The following is a 16418-nucleotide window of genomic DNA, read 5'->3' on the forward strand; positions in this document are numbered from 1 at the left end:
CCTGCCCAGTCAGCAGCCTTCATCAAGAGTGACCGACCCTGCCTCGCCAGCTGGGCACATGCAGGGCACCAAGGGCTGAGGGACACAGGGAAGGACTGTGGCTCAGGGGTGCTCTTGAGTAACCCCAGCTGCCTGTGGGGCCTCCTTCAGGAAGGCCTCGGGGATTTCCAGGATGCCCAGCCCTGGGCCCAATGCCCAGTGCATGTGTGCTCTGGCTTCCAAGCTGACACGAGGTCCCCTGGGGTAGGGACTGGCCACTCCTCATCTCTGAACCCCTGCCTGTTCACCAGGCTGGCACTGCAGTCAGTGGCACTGAGAGGACACAGAAACACCCCTGGGGAGTCAGGGCACCAAGCTCAGCTGCTGGGGCCGGGAACACATTGGCCTGCAAGTGACTGAGTCGTCCTGTGGGGACCAGCCCACCTGCACTGCTGCCCCCCAGTGCCCTCAAGAAATATCTAGGACAGGCAAAGACAGGACTCAGCCCGAGGAATCAGTGCAGGGGGGACACTTTGGAATCACATGGAAGTGGCAGCAACCCTCTGAGAACAATCCAAAAAGCAGGAGCCTTCGTGTCATAAGTACTTTTCAGCCACCAAGCTGCAGACACTACCATGACACCAACCTGACTTTCCTGGGCAGACGACCTCACCAAGGTGCCCAGGAACCCCATCTCCCCGAGCCCTGCCCCACTAGGGAAAGAGAGAAACAGGCTAGGGGTATGGATCGACCTGCCAACGCCCATGTCCAGTGAAGAAGCAATTACAGAAGCCAGGCCTTCCACCTTCTGCACCCCTTAAAGAATTTTGGTCCATACCCCTAGAGGGGGAGAAATGTTAGGAGAAGATGGCCAGAGGGCTCTGAACCCCAATTTCATCAGGACCCGGAGATAAGGAAGGACACTCAGAAGTAGTAAAAGGTGATGGCAAATGGTCACGTGGTCTAAAGACGCTACATTCAGCAGTAGTAATAGGTGTAGGTGAGAGTTAGGATGGAAGGCAGGACCATAAGAAAGAACTGAAAAAAATATAGATAGACAGACAGACAGACAGACATATTGCTATATCTGACTCTGGAAGAACTACTGCAGTTTCCAGTGGAGGGAATAGGCACACAGCAGTTGTCTGGTGGTGGGAATAGTGTGCGATTGTTCCTTATCTTGTAATTTTGTAAATCAATATTAAACCAGAAAGAAAAACAGAGCGAGAGAAGGAAAGAAAGAGAAAGGAAAGAGTGAACAAACAGGGACCGTGCTCTGATGGGACGGGAACGGTACACAAGGAAAAGGGGGACCAGATGGTGGCATGCTCAGCGGAGTGCATGTGTCACTGTGCACAAGAACCCGGGTTCAAGTTCCGACTCCCTACCTGCAGGGGTGAAACTTCATACGTGGCGTGGCAGGGCAGAGCGCTGCTGCAGGTGTCTCTCCTGCTCGCTTTCTCTCTACCCTCCCCCCCATATTCTACCCTGAAACAGACAAAGAAAAGGCCTGGCTGCTGGGAATGGTGGGGTCACACAGGCCACTGAGAGTAAAAAAGAAAAATGAGCCTGCTCTGGGCTGGTCAGACATCCAGTGTCTGCCACACTAACTGCGCCGCTCTTGCCAACAACTTAAAAAAACTCAACTCCATACGTGTGTAAAAGGGGAAACAAACATACAAACGGAGGACCGCGAAGCAGCTCACTCGGGTGCTGGACCTGCTTGACGACTAAGGCTTGAGCTCGGCACCCAGCTCACTGAAAGCAGCTCTGATGTGGTTTCTTTCTCTATGTGTCTCTGCCTCTCTGTCTCTGACAGTAAAAATACTTTTTCAAATAGAAATAGAAGGCAAGTTTGTGAGCAGTAATTACACAATCACAGGCTTCCCTGTGTCCCCACGATTTCACCATCCTTACCCCCCACCCGTGCCATCCTCCCCTCCCCTCCTACTCGCCCCAGTCATACAGGCTCACTCTCTACTGAATTCAAGCTTGTGTGGCCCCAGGACCTTTGCACAGCAGCTCTGGCTGGCTGGGTCCCACCCAGACCCACTTGGTGCCAGCGCCGGCTGCTCGGCGCCCTGCCTGCCTACTCCCCTGCCCCAAGTCTTTCTGTCATAGACTGCCTTCCTTGGTGGCCCTGGGCCCTCGCATGGCTGTTCCTGGACAGTCAGCGGGGATCAGGGCCTCTGCACCCCGCCCCTAGAGCCACCATCTTAGGGAGCCCCAGCTGCAGGGGACGCGCAGGGGCAGCCCGGCCCTGCTACAGGGGTGGCCTCAAGGCTGCTGATGCACCTCACCCGCGCAGGCAGCCAGCCAGGGAGGTCAGCGGGCGGGCGTGTGTCCAAGGCTTGATGGGCCAGGTGTCCCGTCTCCGGGCCTGCTCCCGGGGGAGCAAGCGCTGGATGGCGGTGGGAAGCATGAAGGCTGCCAGCCCAGCGGGGAGGGCGGGGAAGGCAGGCCGAGTGCCCAGTGAGGAGACTGGCCGGGGCCTGGGGTGGGCGTGTGGGTCCAGCCTGAAGCTGGGGAGGCTGGCTGGCTCCTAGGACCCAGGCACAGTACAGAGACAGTGATCCCTGGGAGTAAATGTTCTGGAACTCTCCATGCTGACATGCCCCCAGGTGACTCAGGGGAAGCAGAGGAAGCAGCTCAGGGCGCAGGAACATGTCAGATCTGAAAGTCAGACTTTCCTCCCTTGCTCTGGCCCAGACTCTGGAGAGATGCCAGCAGGCAGAGAGCAGACCGAGCTGCTTTAAGTCAAAACAGGAACAGTGGACAAACAGCCCCTCGGCCTGGCATGAGGGAGTGGGAACCCCTGGCTCTGGCCCTTTGTGGGTCTGCATGGTCACCAGCATGGCAGACCTCTGTCACCTCTCAGAGCCCAGCCTGCGGCACCTGAACACACTAACTCTGGCTCTGCAGCCTCCTCGCCCACCCAAAGCAAAGCACCATGGCCAGCCAGATTCGTCTCACTCCGTCCTGTGCACCTGCCCTTTCCAAACTACATCCAAACCGAGGAAACCCTAAGAAGGAAACCTTGGAAATCGGCTCTTTGCAGAGGGGACTGGGCTCCATGGAAGGCTAAAGGCTCCTTGTAAGAATAAAGAGGCAGACGCACCACACGGATGTTGCTACAAGCCAAGGAGTGCTGGCAGGAGGGAGCCTTTCAGGTAACCTGGCCGTGGGACCCCGAGACATGGGACTCCTGCCCCCGGCTTGTGGCATTTTCTGAGGCCAGCCCTGGGCCGCTGGCACCTGCTGCAGCCGGAGACACTCGCCCCCAGGTGTGCCCAGGGCCCCTCATGTGCGAGTCCCGCGCTCACCTGCTCTTGTCACCACCCTCAGGCTCATCCACCTCATCGGCACTACAGGTGGCACTCGAGTCACTGTCCTGGGGGGCGCCGGAGCCCTTGGCCGGGGGGGCCTTGCTGACACCCTCCTTCTTCTCCACCTTGAGAGTCACCTCGGGGGTGGGCTGGGCTCTGGCCTCCATGGCCCCCAGGCCCGTGTCGGAGCCCCCCTCCGCAGCCTCCTCCTTACACTCGCTCTTCACAGGTGTGCTGGGGGGCGCCTCCCCCGTCTCCTCAGTCTTGCTCATGTCCAGCACTGGCTCTTGGGGGGCAGCAGGGGGCTTCTGTTCCTCACTCTCCCCCACTAGGGGGGCCACCACAGCCTCTTCCTCCTCCTCCTTGGGGACCAGAGGAGGAGGTATGGCGGGTGAGGGGGGGGCCGGTGGGGGCGTAGGGGGGCTGGCAGCTTCGGGGAGAGCTGGAGCTGGCTCGATGGGGGTCGTGGCATCCTCTGGAGGGGGCGTTGGTGGTTCTGGGGGAGGTGGGTCGGTGCTGGGGGTAGGTGTGGGTTTGGGCCCATTCTGTCCCGTGTCCTTAGTGGCCTCCGTGTGGGGGGACGGAACGCTCTCGGTGTCTGAGCTGTTGTTGACGGCGGCTGCAGGGGAGAGGAAAGGTGAGGAGGAGCGTGAGGGGTGAGGGGATAAAAGTCCCCACCCTGAGCTCTGCAAAGGTCCCTGCGCCCCCCTCTCAGCAGCCTCCTGGAGCCAGCACCCCAACAGAGGGTGGTGTTGAGAAGGTTGCAGGCATCCCATCGGGGCTCCAGCCCAACCCTGATCCTGACTCAGGGTGGCCAGGAGTAGGAATAGGATCTGGGGTATTCCACATTCTCACCAGAACTGCCCTCAAGAGGGTGGGGAACTTGGGGACACCCCCCACCCACCCCAGCTGGCCGAGCTCATACCTGGGCCGCTGCTCTCCCCTCTGGGCACCTCGCCCCCTGGGGCGTGCAAGGCTGGAAGAAAGAGGAAGGCAGGCAGGGTGAGGTGCGGTGGGCCATGGGGGCCGTGGCTCTGAACCCCCCCTCCCCCAGGGCCTGGGAGCCAGCAGCCCATCCCTCCCAAGGGAGTTTGGGGGAGACAAGCCTCTGGCCTTCTCCAGCCCCACCCCACCCCCAGGGTGTCGGCCTCAGAGGAGGGTCTGGCTGAGAGAGCCCTTGGGAGCTGCCCACTGCCGTTCACGCAAGCGGTGCCAACCCAGCAGGTTGTGGAGCCCTTGGGAAGGGCCCCGCCTGCTCCCGGCACCACGACCCCAGGAGCAGCAGCACAGGACTTATTCTGGGGTGCAGCATTCCCACTGGCTCTTTTACCCTCAACCAGCTGCAGACAAGGAAACTGAGGCAGGCACAAAGAGGCTGTGTATGGCTCTAGATCACACTGACAGATGCAAGACAGCTGGCCCTGGCACCCCAAGCCACCATGCCTCCTGCCCCTCCCCGTCTCCCCTTCAGACCCCAAAGCTGGAGTAAGCCTGCCACCAACGCTCCTTCCTCCAGCCCTGGACAGGAGCAGCCCCTGAGGTCTGCAGCTTCTAGCTGGCTTTTCTAGAAGGTTCCACGGAAGCAACCCAGGCCTCAAGCTAGTCCTACCCCAGTCCTGGTCCTGTCCACGGACAGTTACACAGTCCGTGTGGTGTGGTCATGGCAGCCCTGCGACAGCCCGAGTGTCCCATCTCAGACCTCAGGCAGGACCCTCCAAAACCGCTGTCCTCTGGGAGGCACAGGCCATAATCATCTCCACCACCACCTCCACCACCATCTCTACCACCACCATCTCCACCTCCACCACCATCACCTCCACTGTCATCTCCACCACCATCTCCACCTTCACCTTCACCACCATCTCCACCATCATCTCCACTACCATCTCCACCTCCACCACCATCTCCACCACTATCTCCATCTCTCTCTTTTGTTTACATTTTTAATTAATTTTTTAAATCTTATTTATTGGATAGAAACCATCAGAAATCATGGTCTGGGTGGTCCAGGAGGTGGCGCAGTGATAAAGCTTTGGACTCTCAAGCATGACGTCTTGAGTTCGATCCCCAGCAGCACATGTACCAGAGTGTGTTCGGTTCTTTCTCTCCTCCTACCTTTCTCATAAATAAATAAGTCAGAAACTGAGAGGGGAGAGGGAGAAAAAGAGAGACACCTGCAGCCCTGCTTCATCATTCACAAAGCTTTTCCCCTGCAGGTGGGGACCAGGGGCTCAAACCTGGATCCCTGTGCATTGTTACATGCGCTCAGCCAGGTGCATCTCCACCTGCCCCTATCCACCATCTCATCAGCGGCACCACCATTAGCACCATGAAGCTCCAGCTTGCAGCCTGGGAGCTGAGCTGGGGACACTCAGGAGAGGCCCCACCGCCCACCATGCTCACCGTCGGCCTCCTCCGCCATCTCCTCCTCATTCCCGCTGGCGCCCGAAGCCTCCATCTCCTCGTCCTCCACCACGGGCGGGAAGGCAGTCTCCTCGCTGGCGGTGGCCGGTGCTTTCTTCTTTTTCCTCCGTGCGTTCCTCTCCTTCTCCTGGGGAATGGGGTGACAGCGGGGCCTCAGGGTCAGGCCGGGGGACTCTCACCATGGTGGTAGGGCCAGCAGTCTGACCTTAGTGGGTAGTGCAAGCTTTCCTTCCCCTCATGTCTGGGATGCCTGCAAGGTGCCACCAGGTGGACCAGGTGAGGAAGGACGCCTCTGCTTGAGAGCTCAGCATGATTGCTCTGGGCTCTCTAACTATCCTGACTGGAGCAAGGACTGGCCCTCCAGTCTGGCAGGAAGGACCTGCCAGACCTCATGAATGAATGAGAGAATGCCCCCCCAACCACCTCCTGTGTGCCCAACAGGCACCCCTGACCAGGAAGGGCCCACAGAGCATGTCCAGAGCAGAGGGGCCTCTTTCACTTCCCCATGGGCTCATCCTGGGGCTCAAGCACAGATGCCGCTGTCCTTGGACTATCGGCCTGCACCCCACCCAGCCAGGACTCTGAGAGCATTCACTGACAGACACACTGAACAACAGAGAGAATCAGGCGTGAGGTGTGTACACAGCCGGCACAGCTGGGAGTGTGGAGCTGGCCGAAACCTCAAGGTGACCAGAGGCAGCTGGCAAGGGCGGATTGATCCTAAGAGGGGCCCTGGAGGTGTGCGGGCCACTGCCAGAAGCTGGGGAGCCATAATTCTGAGAGAAAAACACGCTTCACACAAAAATGCCGGTGTCCCAAACCCTGCAGGAAAGACACCCCAGGGTGGAGGCTGGGAGACCCCGAGCCCCACCCAGCCCAGGCAGGAGAAAGGTTGCTTCCTGTCCCTCCTTCTTCCTGAGCGGAAGGGGGTCCCTTCCAACCGCCACACGCCCCTGAGCTCATCAGTCAGGGCCCTGTCCCAGCCACCAGTCAGAGGGCCATAGCCCCACCCCTGTAGGGGACACCCAGCCCCCCCAGCCCCAAACCCCAAACCCAGCTCCTCCCTTTGCCAGGGCCACGGGCTTCGAGAAGGCTGTGTGGCTTCTGTGGGTGCGGCCAAGGGCTCCCCTTCTTCCCCAATCTATTTCTGGCCAACAGGGACTCTCGGGGCTGGGATGGGGTCCCTGTGGGAGGACTCCCCGGCCAGCTGAGCGAGGATGATGTCAGTGCCGGAACATCCCTCCCTCAGCACCCGGCACTGGGGACAGACAGCCTGTGCCCTAGGAACTGCACAAGGCCTCACACCTGGCCCCTACAGTGCTGAGCACTTGCTGTGTGCCAAGCACCCAGAGACAGCAGGCTGCTCCTGACCACAGTTTCTCCATGGGGTTCCCCCAAGCCCCTGAAACAGAACCCTAGCCCTCCCCCTCCCCTCCAAACACACATGTCTCTCTACTCAAGCACCACATGGATGTGGAAGAGTATGCTGGGCACTGTGCTGAGACAGCACCTCCTCCAGGGAGTTGTCCCTGATTACTCCAGAGACGACCCGAACTGCCCCTGCGGCTACAGACAGACTATGACCCACATAGTCAACGACTGCCACCTCTCCAGATTCAAAGGAGGTCTTGAAACTTTACATCAGGCTCAACCTGATGCTGTTGACTGGCTACGGAAGAAGGGCAAACGCTAGAAGAAGAACTCCACTGATCCATGGGTGGGAGAGCAAGGCCACGTTGGGCCAGGAGGGCAGAACTGAGGCTGGAGCCCATGTTATATAACCACCACCTGCCCACCAAGCTGGGACACAGGCAAGTGGGGGTACCCCCGGGTGCCCTGGCTTCCCTGGCTCTTTCTCACGTGGGTCTAGGGGGACAAGCCTTTGTGACTTGGGGAGAGAGTGAGCATAGGGACATGACTTCCCCCTGCTCCTCCTCCCAGAGCTTGAGGGCTGGGGGAGGCAGAGCAAGTTGGCCAGTTCAGTGGCATCTGGGGGTCAGCTCACAGACACCGGTGAGGGGAAGTCACCTCTCACACTGTGGCGGTCGATGCTGGGGTGGGGGGATGGCGGCTTCTGCATCGGGTCCCCAGATCTGCCTACTGCGGTCTACAGGTGAACTCAGGGAGGAGGGAAGACCAGGCACCCCAAGTCACCCCTCACTCGGCCCCCAGCTAGACTCACCCCAGCTGCCCAAGTGAGAATAGGGGTTCCCTGCTCCCCTACCCCTAGAGGCCTCCCCTCACACCTGAGGAGTGGGGGGTCCTGGTGGCCATCTCAGGGGGCTGCCCACCACCACCACAGTCCCAGCCTAGACCACAGGGACCAGGTACCCTGCCCCAGTGGGGACCCCCTGGCTCCCGGAGGGCTCTCAGCCATCCACTACGCTCACAGGTGCACCCTGGCACGAGGTGGACACTGAGCACTGTGCTAAGGTCTGACATCACCCACAAGTGAGGGTCCGGGAGTGGGGGGCAATTCACAGAGGAGGAAACTGAGGTGCAGAATGTGGGGCCAAGCCCCTGAGGGCATCATCAGTGACAGAGCTGGGAGTGAAGCCACCAGGCCCAGCCCTGCTCCACCTCCCTCAATGAATAAATGAATGAATCAATGAATGAATCCAGACCAGACCTAAGTAACAGAACAAGGGACACAGCTGTTCCGGTCACAGCCTGCCTGCAGGGCCTTGCCGCCACCACCAGTGTCCACAGAGGCCATACCTGCTGTCCCCCAGGAAACCCAGTCCCCGGCCCAAGCTCATGGGGCAGGAGGGCAAGTCTGGAACACCCCTGGACCCACACACAGCCACTCCCCAGGAGGTGGCAGGGGCATCCGAGCAGGACAGGACATGGCATAACAGGCGCGGGGGAAGTGAGGGGCAGCCTCAGGGCTGCAGCTCTCAACGCAGGGCTTCCACTTGACAGGGTGCTGAAGCAGAGGAGCCCATGCCCCCCCCCAAGTTTGCTGGGCCTCTGATCCCCCAACATATGCCCTCAAATGTAGGGGGGCCCAAGAGCTCAGAGGAGCAGGAAAGACCCCTTGATTCTAGCTGGCACTCTGCCTGGGGGGGGGGGGGTCTAATGAGTGTGACACGGGTGTTCCCACTGCCGAGTGGCCGAGCGCCCTCACACAGGGGCAGTGTCCCATCCCCACAGGGTTTTCCAGGAAGGCTGAGTCCTCCCCCCCAACGCCACACACACACCACTAATCCACTTCACTGTGCCCTGGGCGGCCTGCTCACCCTCTCTGGGCTTCAGCACCACGCATGCCAGAACCCAGCAACGGTGGTACCCAGCCTGGGAGACCTGGGGGGCACAGGGCTGCGGGGTGGGTGGGAGGCTATGTGCCCCCTGCTACCCTCTTACATAGCAGGGACCAGGTGACGACGATCGGGGATGAAGATCAGGGAAGGGGAGACTCATCATAGTTAGGGGTTCAGACCTCAATTTAGCAGCTTAGGAACCAAGATGAGCTTCAAGTTCCCAGATCTGAGCTGGGGACTGTGCCCACCTATGTGTCAAAAGGGGGGGGGGAGGGAGGGAGAGGGGTGAGGGAGAGAGTGGGGTTCCCAGGAGGCTGCAGCTCCAGCTCACAGCCATGGAGGAAGCAGCTCTCCTGAGAGCCCACCCTGCTCAGCCAGCCTGCCCTTGGTGTTTGGGTGGGGGGGTAGGCGGGGTGGGCCTGACTTCCCTCTCCCAGCCCCAAGACTATGAAGTCATGTGGGGGTGAGGAACATTTAGGATTCATCTGCCCCTGGTCATTCCAAAGTGCTGGCAGCCAGCCGCAAGTCCTCTGGGAGTCAGTGCATGGCCCCCCAGCCTGCCCCCCTTCCTCCATTCCCCCGGGGCTCCAAAGACCCTGAGGATAGGTGCGTGGAGGAGTGGGCAGTGAGGCACCCTGGAGGGGAGATGGGGCTGTTCTGAAGTGCGGTGGAGGAGGTTCTGTGCTTGGCAGCCTGGAGGGCCCCCAGGAGGCAGTGGGCAGGAGGGCAGGTGGGGACTCACCATCTTGAGTTTGTGCTGCTGCAGGATCTCGTCCAGGTTTTGGCGCTTCTTGTAGTTGAAATAGAAATTCTTACACTGTGACACGGTCTTGGAGCCCACCATGCGGGCGATGGCCGACCAGTTCCGGCCGTGCTCCAGGAGGCCTGCGGGAGAGGGATGTCAGGACAAGTCGGGGGGCGGGGTGTGCCTGACCAGGACCATGGTCAGACAGCAGGTCACTCAGCCTAGGGGCAGCCCACCCACGGCCCTTCAAGGTGGGGGTACAGGCTTCGGCACCCCCTCCCTACCCCACGGCTGTCGTGACCCTGGGCTGACAAGGCTCACAGCTGCGCGTGGCCCCGAGAGACGCATCTTCCGGCCGGTGTGCAGAACAGGGAGGAAGGCGTGGACGCGTGAGCAGGGCTGGGGTGGGGGTGGGCTGGGCCTCTCTGCACTCAAGTTCACTGCTGCACCCCAGGAGTCCGAATCCCCCCCCCCCCACCATGGGCAACTTAGCAGCTGCATTCAAGGACCTGAGTGCTGGCTTAGGAGCTGGGGGGGAGGGCAGCATCTGCCTGCCCCCCAAAAAACACAGCCCCCAATCTCTGCGAGCTCTTCACAGCCTCGTGACATGGAGACAGACCCCAGGAAATGGCAGGATGAAGGCCAACCCCACTTGAACCTAAGCAAGCACCCCTCCTCCCCCCCCCCATCTGCTTTCACCACCAGGAACCCCAGCTCGGAGCCCCAGGCCCCGGTGAGGACCATCTGTCCCCGGGATTCTGGCGTGCCCGGCAGAGGGCCTACAGAACAGGTGTGGGGTGCAGGGTGGATGTCGGGGCTCCGGGTGCCCCATGATCCTTCCCACTGCTGGGAACAGCCTTCCCGGAGCCCCAAAGCTCAGCTGTAACAACCAGCACAGTTTCCCTGAACGGGTTCTGAGGCCATTTCCTTCAAATTCAATCAAGCTGTGAACCTGAGCAACTTGGGGGGGGGGGGGTTTGTAGTCACAGGGAACCTTCTACAGGAGTGTAGGAGCCCCTGAGGATTGCAGTCTGTACTTTATTCACTCACTCATTCATTCATTCAGTTAGTCAGTCATTCAATCATACATATGTCTGTCAAAGGCTCTCCACACAGTCCTCAAGCCAGAATAAAACAGAAGAATACTAACAGCAGCTAGCCCCCTCCATCCACCTCACCCTCCCACCACACCACCAAGTGGCCCAAAGCCTGCAGAACTCTCCAGAACTTGGTGTCCTGCCTCTCATCCTCACTGTCCCTGCAGATGGAAGATGGGGATGGGGAGGGGCCCTCTGCCCCTCACACGGGACCCTGTGGCAGGCAGCACTGGCTGGACAGGCCACCTGCTCCCCTCAGAGGCCACGTGGCTCCCAGCTCCTGGGGTTCCTCAAGGACAGGGGGCGGGCCGGGCGTGGGATCAAGTGTAACCTGGCCCCTGACCTTCCCCTCCGCCTGCGCCAGCAGCAGCTGTCACTTCTACGGAGCTGGCGGAGGACGCTGGGACAGGACACGCGTTTATTTATATTTCCCTAGCCGGGCCAAGCGCCCAGGCAAACATGCCGGCCGGAACCGGCGGGAGGGGGTGGGTCTCCCATCTGGGCCTGCTCCCCTGGGGGGAGGGGGACCCAGCCCCAGGAGTGGGATGTCTCCAAACTCAGTGTGTGGCTAAGGGGGGCTCCCACTGGGGGAGGGTGCCAAGCCTGGCTGGAAGCAATCATGAGCCTCCAGCCCTGCCTGGAGGGGGTGTCTCTGGGTTGAGCTGCCCCTCTATGGGGCCTTAGTTTCCCTGTGTAAAGGGCTGGGGGCCAACTGTGAAGGCAGGGACTATAAGGGGGAAGGGGGTACTGCACCAGCTCCCTGTTTCAGGCACCACAGACTGAGCAGGCTGCACCAAGGAGAAGCATTTAGACACCCCCCCAAACCTTGAGGACCCGGGGCTTGAAACCAGCAGACACCCCTTCACACCAGTCTCTGGAGAGCCCCCTCCCAGCACGTGCTAAGCGCACCCCAAGAAGCATAGACTTCCTTCCCGAAGGGGAGCCAGAAAGGCAGAGGAAGGGGGGCAGGAAAAGGGGTGTCCTCGCAGGGGCAGAACTCCAGAGCCCCCCACCCGTCCCTGACAGCTACTCGGCACCGGCTCCCAGCCCCCTCCTGCCCCCCACCCAGAGCCACTCACATCCTGTCATGTGCGTCTCCCCCTCGGCCAAGTTTTCCGGAAACATAGGGCTGGGAGGATGCTCCCGGGAGCAACGGGCTCTGCTGGCGTCTGCTAGCTCTGCCTCACGGCCTCACCGCCAAGGCGGAGGGAGGAGGGAAAGGGAAGAGGGAGGAGGGAGAGGCGGGGGAAGAGGGAGGGGGAGGAGAGAAAGGAGGGTGGGGAAAGGAGGGAGGAGGGAAGGGAGGGGAAGGGGGAGGTAGAAAGGAGGAGGGGTGGGCAGAGCAGGGGCAGGGAAGCAGCTCCGTGGTGGCCGGTGGCCCGCGTGGCCTGCCCAGGGCTGCTGTCCCCAGGTCCCCTCCTTCAGTCAGGTGTGCCTGCCGCCCGTGCCAGGCGTGTGCAGGGTACCCGGGTGTGGGTCCTCCAGGTGCTGGGGACAGGCGCTCAGCGGGGTGGGGGGGGACCCCCAGTGTCCCAGCCGGGTGCTGGCTCTCCTCTGCCTGCCCCAGGAGCGAGCTGAGGCAGGGCTGAGTGACCTCCAGACGCCGGCGGGGCGGGCGCCCAGGTTGGGAAGGGGCGGGGGCCGGCTCCCTCCTCCTCCCTCCTCCTCCCTCCACCGAGGCGGCAGCGTCAGCAGCACAGACGAGGGCTCAGAAAAACAGCGCCTCCCGCCTCCCCGCCTCCCGCAGAGCACGCAGCTCCTTCCGCTGTCACCCCGCGCCTGCCCGCCCCCCACACCTGCAGTCTGTCCCCCGCCCGCCAGCCTGGCCTGCCTGCCTGGCGCTCACTAGCAGGGCAGCGGACAGATTCTGGGGGGGCAGGGAAGGGGGGCAGGGCAGGCTGAGCACTGGGATGCTGGCACTTAGGAGACCCAGTGTTCAGGCTGGGGGAGGAGGAGAGGCCCCCCCCAGGCCTCTGCCTCCCGAGAGCACAGGGCCTGGTGCCTCATCCCTGCCTCTTCCCGACAACGTCACCGTCTGTCCCCAGAAACACCTGCCACAGACATCCCACCACTCCCACGAGGTTGAAAGTTAACCGGGCTGAACTTTGGAGTAGGAAGCGGGTAGGCCCCAGGTGTCTCTGCAGCTCTAGGGTCACCAACCAGCCGGTTGCCCTAAGAGCCCGGGCCTTGAGGTCCCCAGCCAGAGCCAGATCCCTGCACCTGAGCCCAAGTCTTTCTGGGAGGGAAACCTCCCTGTGACTAACCAGGCACCCCCCACGGCCAGCCTGGGGCACCCCTGCTCACCCTGAGACCCAGTCTGGCTTCAGCCCTGCACTATCTCCTGGGGACCCTGCCAGCTGCAACCCATGGGTCTGTAATCCCCCCACAGCACTAATCACTTTCCCAAAACAGTCACAACCTGAATTCGGGGGTTCAGGGCACCCCATGGCCACCTGGAGAGAGAAACTGACCCAGGGTCTGGCATCAAAGATGTATGTGGTGGGGGTGGGGGTGCACCCCCAACATGCCGGCCCAGACACCCCTGTGGTCGGCAGCCCGGCCCTACTTCTGATTTCTAAGGAAAGAGTTTCGTTCTGAGGAGCCGGGGAGCATAAGTAGGAAGTGAAATTGAGTGAGACAGGAAGCGGGGCCAGCGGGTCTGAGTCACGGCTTGCTGCGGATCGAGGTGAAGGAGCAGGAGGGCCTCAGCCATGGGCCGCAGCATGGTGACCCCCAGGGGTGTTCCCAGCCACTGAGGGAGACCTGGGGGGGGCGTATTTTTGTGGGAGCCCTGACCTGTTGTGCCCCACCACTGTCTCTGTCCTGCCCAACATCCCTCCCCGGGTCCCCCAAGAGTAGCTGCTGTCCCCCCAGCCTGTCCCCAGTTGACACCTGCAGTCAAGTCACCACCCCCATGCATACACGGGGATGTGGCAGCTGCTCTCCCTGGAAACCTGGATCCTATTCCAGGAACCACACCCCAGCCAGGCCCACCACCCAGGAGCCCCCCCCCCCCCTTTCCTCCCTGGACAGATGGAGCCAGGCTTCTTGGAATGGGGTAGTGGGCATTGCAAAACCAAGTGTCCAGCTCCCAACAGCAGCTCGGTCCTCAGTGCAGCCCCCACCACCCAGTTGCAGGGCATTGGGGGGTGTCCCCTGCCCAAGGAGGTTCCCCAGCACCTGGTGGGTCTGGCCAGGCAGCCTCAGGCCTGGACCCATGATGCCTGCTGCATTCAAAGCAGAGATGCCAGAAAGGGCTGTCTCCTCTTCATGAGCTAGAGGGGACGTCCCATGGGGACAGCTCTCAGTCTCCTGTCCTACCGGCCCCCAAGGTCTCTTCCTACTGCCCACGTCTGCTCCCCACCAGAGTGGCCTCTCTGCCTGCACCCACAGGTGGCACATGAGACCCCCTTGGTCCCCAAGCTGTGTTCCAGTCCCTGTGAAGCTCTGACTGGGGATTTGTGAGAGGTGAATGAGGAGTGTCTCCTGAACCTCCTGGCTGGGGAGCCCCTCCCAGCCCAAGACCTTCGCACTCCGAGAAACTAATCAGGCAACACTCCAGTGTGCAGGTGGGCATTGTGGGGTGTGGTGGGTAATGCTCCCACACCTGTAGAGGCAGCTGTGCACAGCCTGGGCAGAGGGGCTGGCTGGGTCCTGGGGTCCAGCTCCCCCCACCCTCCCTGCACAGGCCCCTTGAGGCCTCTCTCCAAGATGGCCTGGAAGGAGAGTGGAGTCCTCCAAGCCAGCACCATCCAGGAAAGGGGTCCCAGGGGGGAGCTGGTAGCAGGGTCCCCACTGAGTGGGGCGTCTGAGCCCCGGGGGATGCAGAGCTGGTGCCCCCGCCAGCCTCTCCCAGTGGTGTGGCTCAGGGTGGGGTCCACGGCCAGCTCCCTGAGGTGACACCTGCTCACGCTCAGTCCACCCTGAACCCCACAGCCGGCAGGTCCACGGCCCCCTCTCAATTCTGCCCCAAAGCTGGTGAAGCCCAGGCCCCGTGCACCCTGGGTCTCCCCAAGTCTCTGGGTCAGCGGCATCATGTATGGTCATGCTGCAAGCCTCAGGGCCTTTGCACGTGCCCTTACTGCTGCTGCTGCTGCTAGAGTACTCAGAAATCACAGCGTCTGCCGGCTAGCTCACCCAGGAACAGTGCCTGGACTCCAGCTCCCCACCAACTGTGTGACCCTGGGCGACACACGTAACCTCTCTAGTCCTTGATTTCTGGCCAGGACTAAAGGGATGAATGGAGTGCCTGCCCCTGGGGTGGCTCAGCCAGGCAGAGCCTGGAGCAGTTGTTTCTGGCTGGAGGGCACCGCAGAGTGTCACTTGTGATGTGGTTCCACCTGCAACCCCCGCTCTGCATCTCAGATGCCCTCAGCCAGTGGCGAGCCCCACACCTTCCTGAGGGTGGCCTGGCTGGGGGGCTGGGGGCTGGGCTTAGGCCTCAGGGAGGGAGAAGCTGGGCCCAGGAAGTAGGGTGGCACCCAGGGACATAGCCTGAGGCCATCGACTCCCTGGCCCTGCTGCCACCTTCCCTAAACTCCGCCATGGCAGCTGCCCAGGCTTATGAAGACACCGCCCCCTTTCCATCTCCCCAGAAGCAGGGATGTGATTGGGGCACCTGGTGGCAGGCTGCCAGTCCCCAGGCTGGGAGAGGATGCAGCCTGCCACTTCAGCCTGTCCAGACGGGAAACTGAGGCACTGAGAAGTGGGGAGGGCTGAGCTCCCTAGGGGCAGGGGTCAGGAAGGACACCCAGGCTCAGTAGCATGCCTGTCCCCCACACGGGCGCAAGGGGGGCACTACACAGAATCTCCCCATGCCTGGAACACATGCCCACAGCCCTGCTGCTGTGAGTGATGGCAGGTGGCACAGGGCCCCTCAGCGGGGCCTGGATGAGGTCACCGCTGCCTGCAGATGGTGGGGGGCAAATGAGGAGGCAGCCAACCCCCACAGTGACTGAGGCCTGGTGCTACTCCTCCTGGGGATAGACAGCGGCCACCAATGCCCACAGAGAGGGCACCAGGGGCCACCGGGGCCACACACAGGGGCTGCGGGCTGTGTTCCCTCAGGGTCACCCCACACATAAGCAAGCGAGGGGGGAGGACACGTGTCATAAGAAGGCGTATCTTAGGTCCACACAGCAAGACATAACACAGCCCTGAGAAGGGGGCAAAAGGCTGACATGCTGTCTCAGGGCCCAAGCGAGGGAATACAGAGAGGATCCAGGCACCTAAAACTACTTCGTCCACAGAGTCCTTGAGGGGTGGGAACAGCAAGCGCATGGGGGCAGGAAGAACGCCCCTGGGGGGACAGAACATTCCAGAACCAGGTGACATGAGCCACAGCACGAATGCTCTTGAGGTCCCTGAGCCCCATTCCCCTGACGCCCATGGGCTAAACTGAGTTTAGCCCAAAGGAATTCTGAGCAGGAACACTTGGGTTCTAACACAGTGAAACCACAGGGCGAATGTGGCAGAAACACTCAGCACCCCAGCCCTGGCCACCCACAGGCCCACCCAGCCCCAGCCCCAGGGGCCAGAGCTGCCCCATGGAGACCTCAGGCACCGGGGGAAGCTTGGGTGTCTGGGC

The 16418-nt window shown here is 61.5% G+C and overlaps 1 protein-coding gene across 17 annotated transcripts in view; it reads right to left on the minus strand.

The window, feature by feature from the left end:
• NCOR2 (nuclear receptor corepressor 2) overlaps positions 1-16418 on the minus strand; it is a 118460-nt gene that overhangs the window by 24332 nt on the left and 77710 nt on the right. For all 17 annotated transcript variants that reach the window (XM_060193276.1, XM_060193290.1, XM_060193289.1 and 14 more), the window contains 4 exons: positions 9732-9874; positions 5709-5856; positions 4231-4281; positions 3303-3924 (listed from right to left, as the gene is read on the minus strand). In XM_060193276.1, coding sequence (XP_060049259.1) covers positions 3303-3924; positions 4231-4281; positions 5709-5856; positions 9732-9874 — 964 coding nt within the window. The remainder of the gene's footprint in view (positions 1-3302; positions 3925-4230; positions 4282-5708; positions 5857-9731; positions 9875-16418) is intronic.

Source organism: Erinaceus europaeus, chromosome 6 (assembly GCF_950295315.1).
Source record: "Erinaceus europaeus chromosome 6, mEriEur2.1, whole genome shotgun sequence".
In the NCBI taxonomy this organism is placed as follows: Eukaryota; Metazoa; Chordata; class Mammalia; order Eulipotyphla; family Erinaceidae; genus Erinaceus; species Erinaceus europaeus.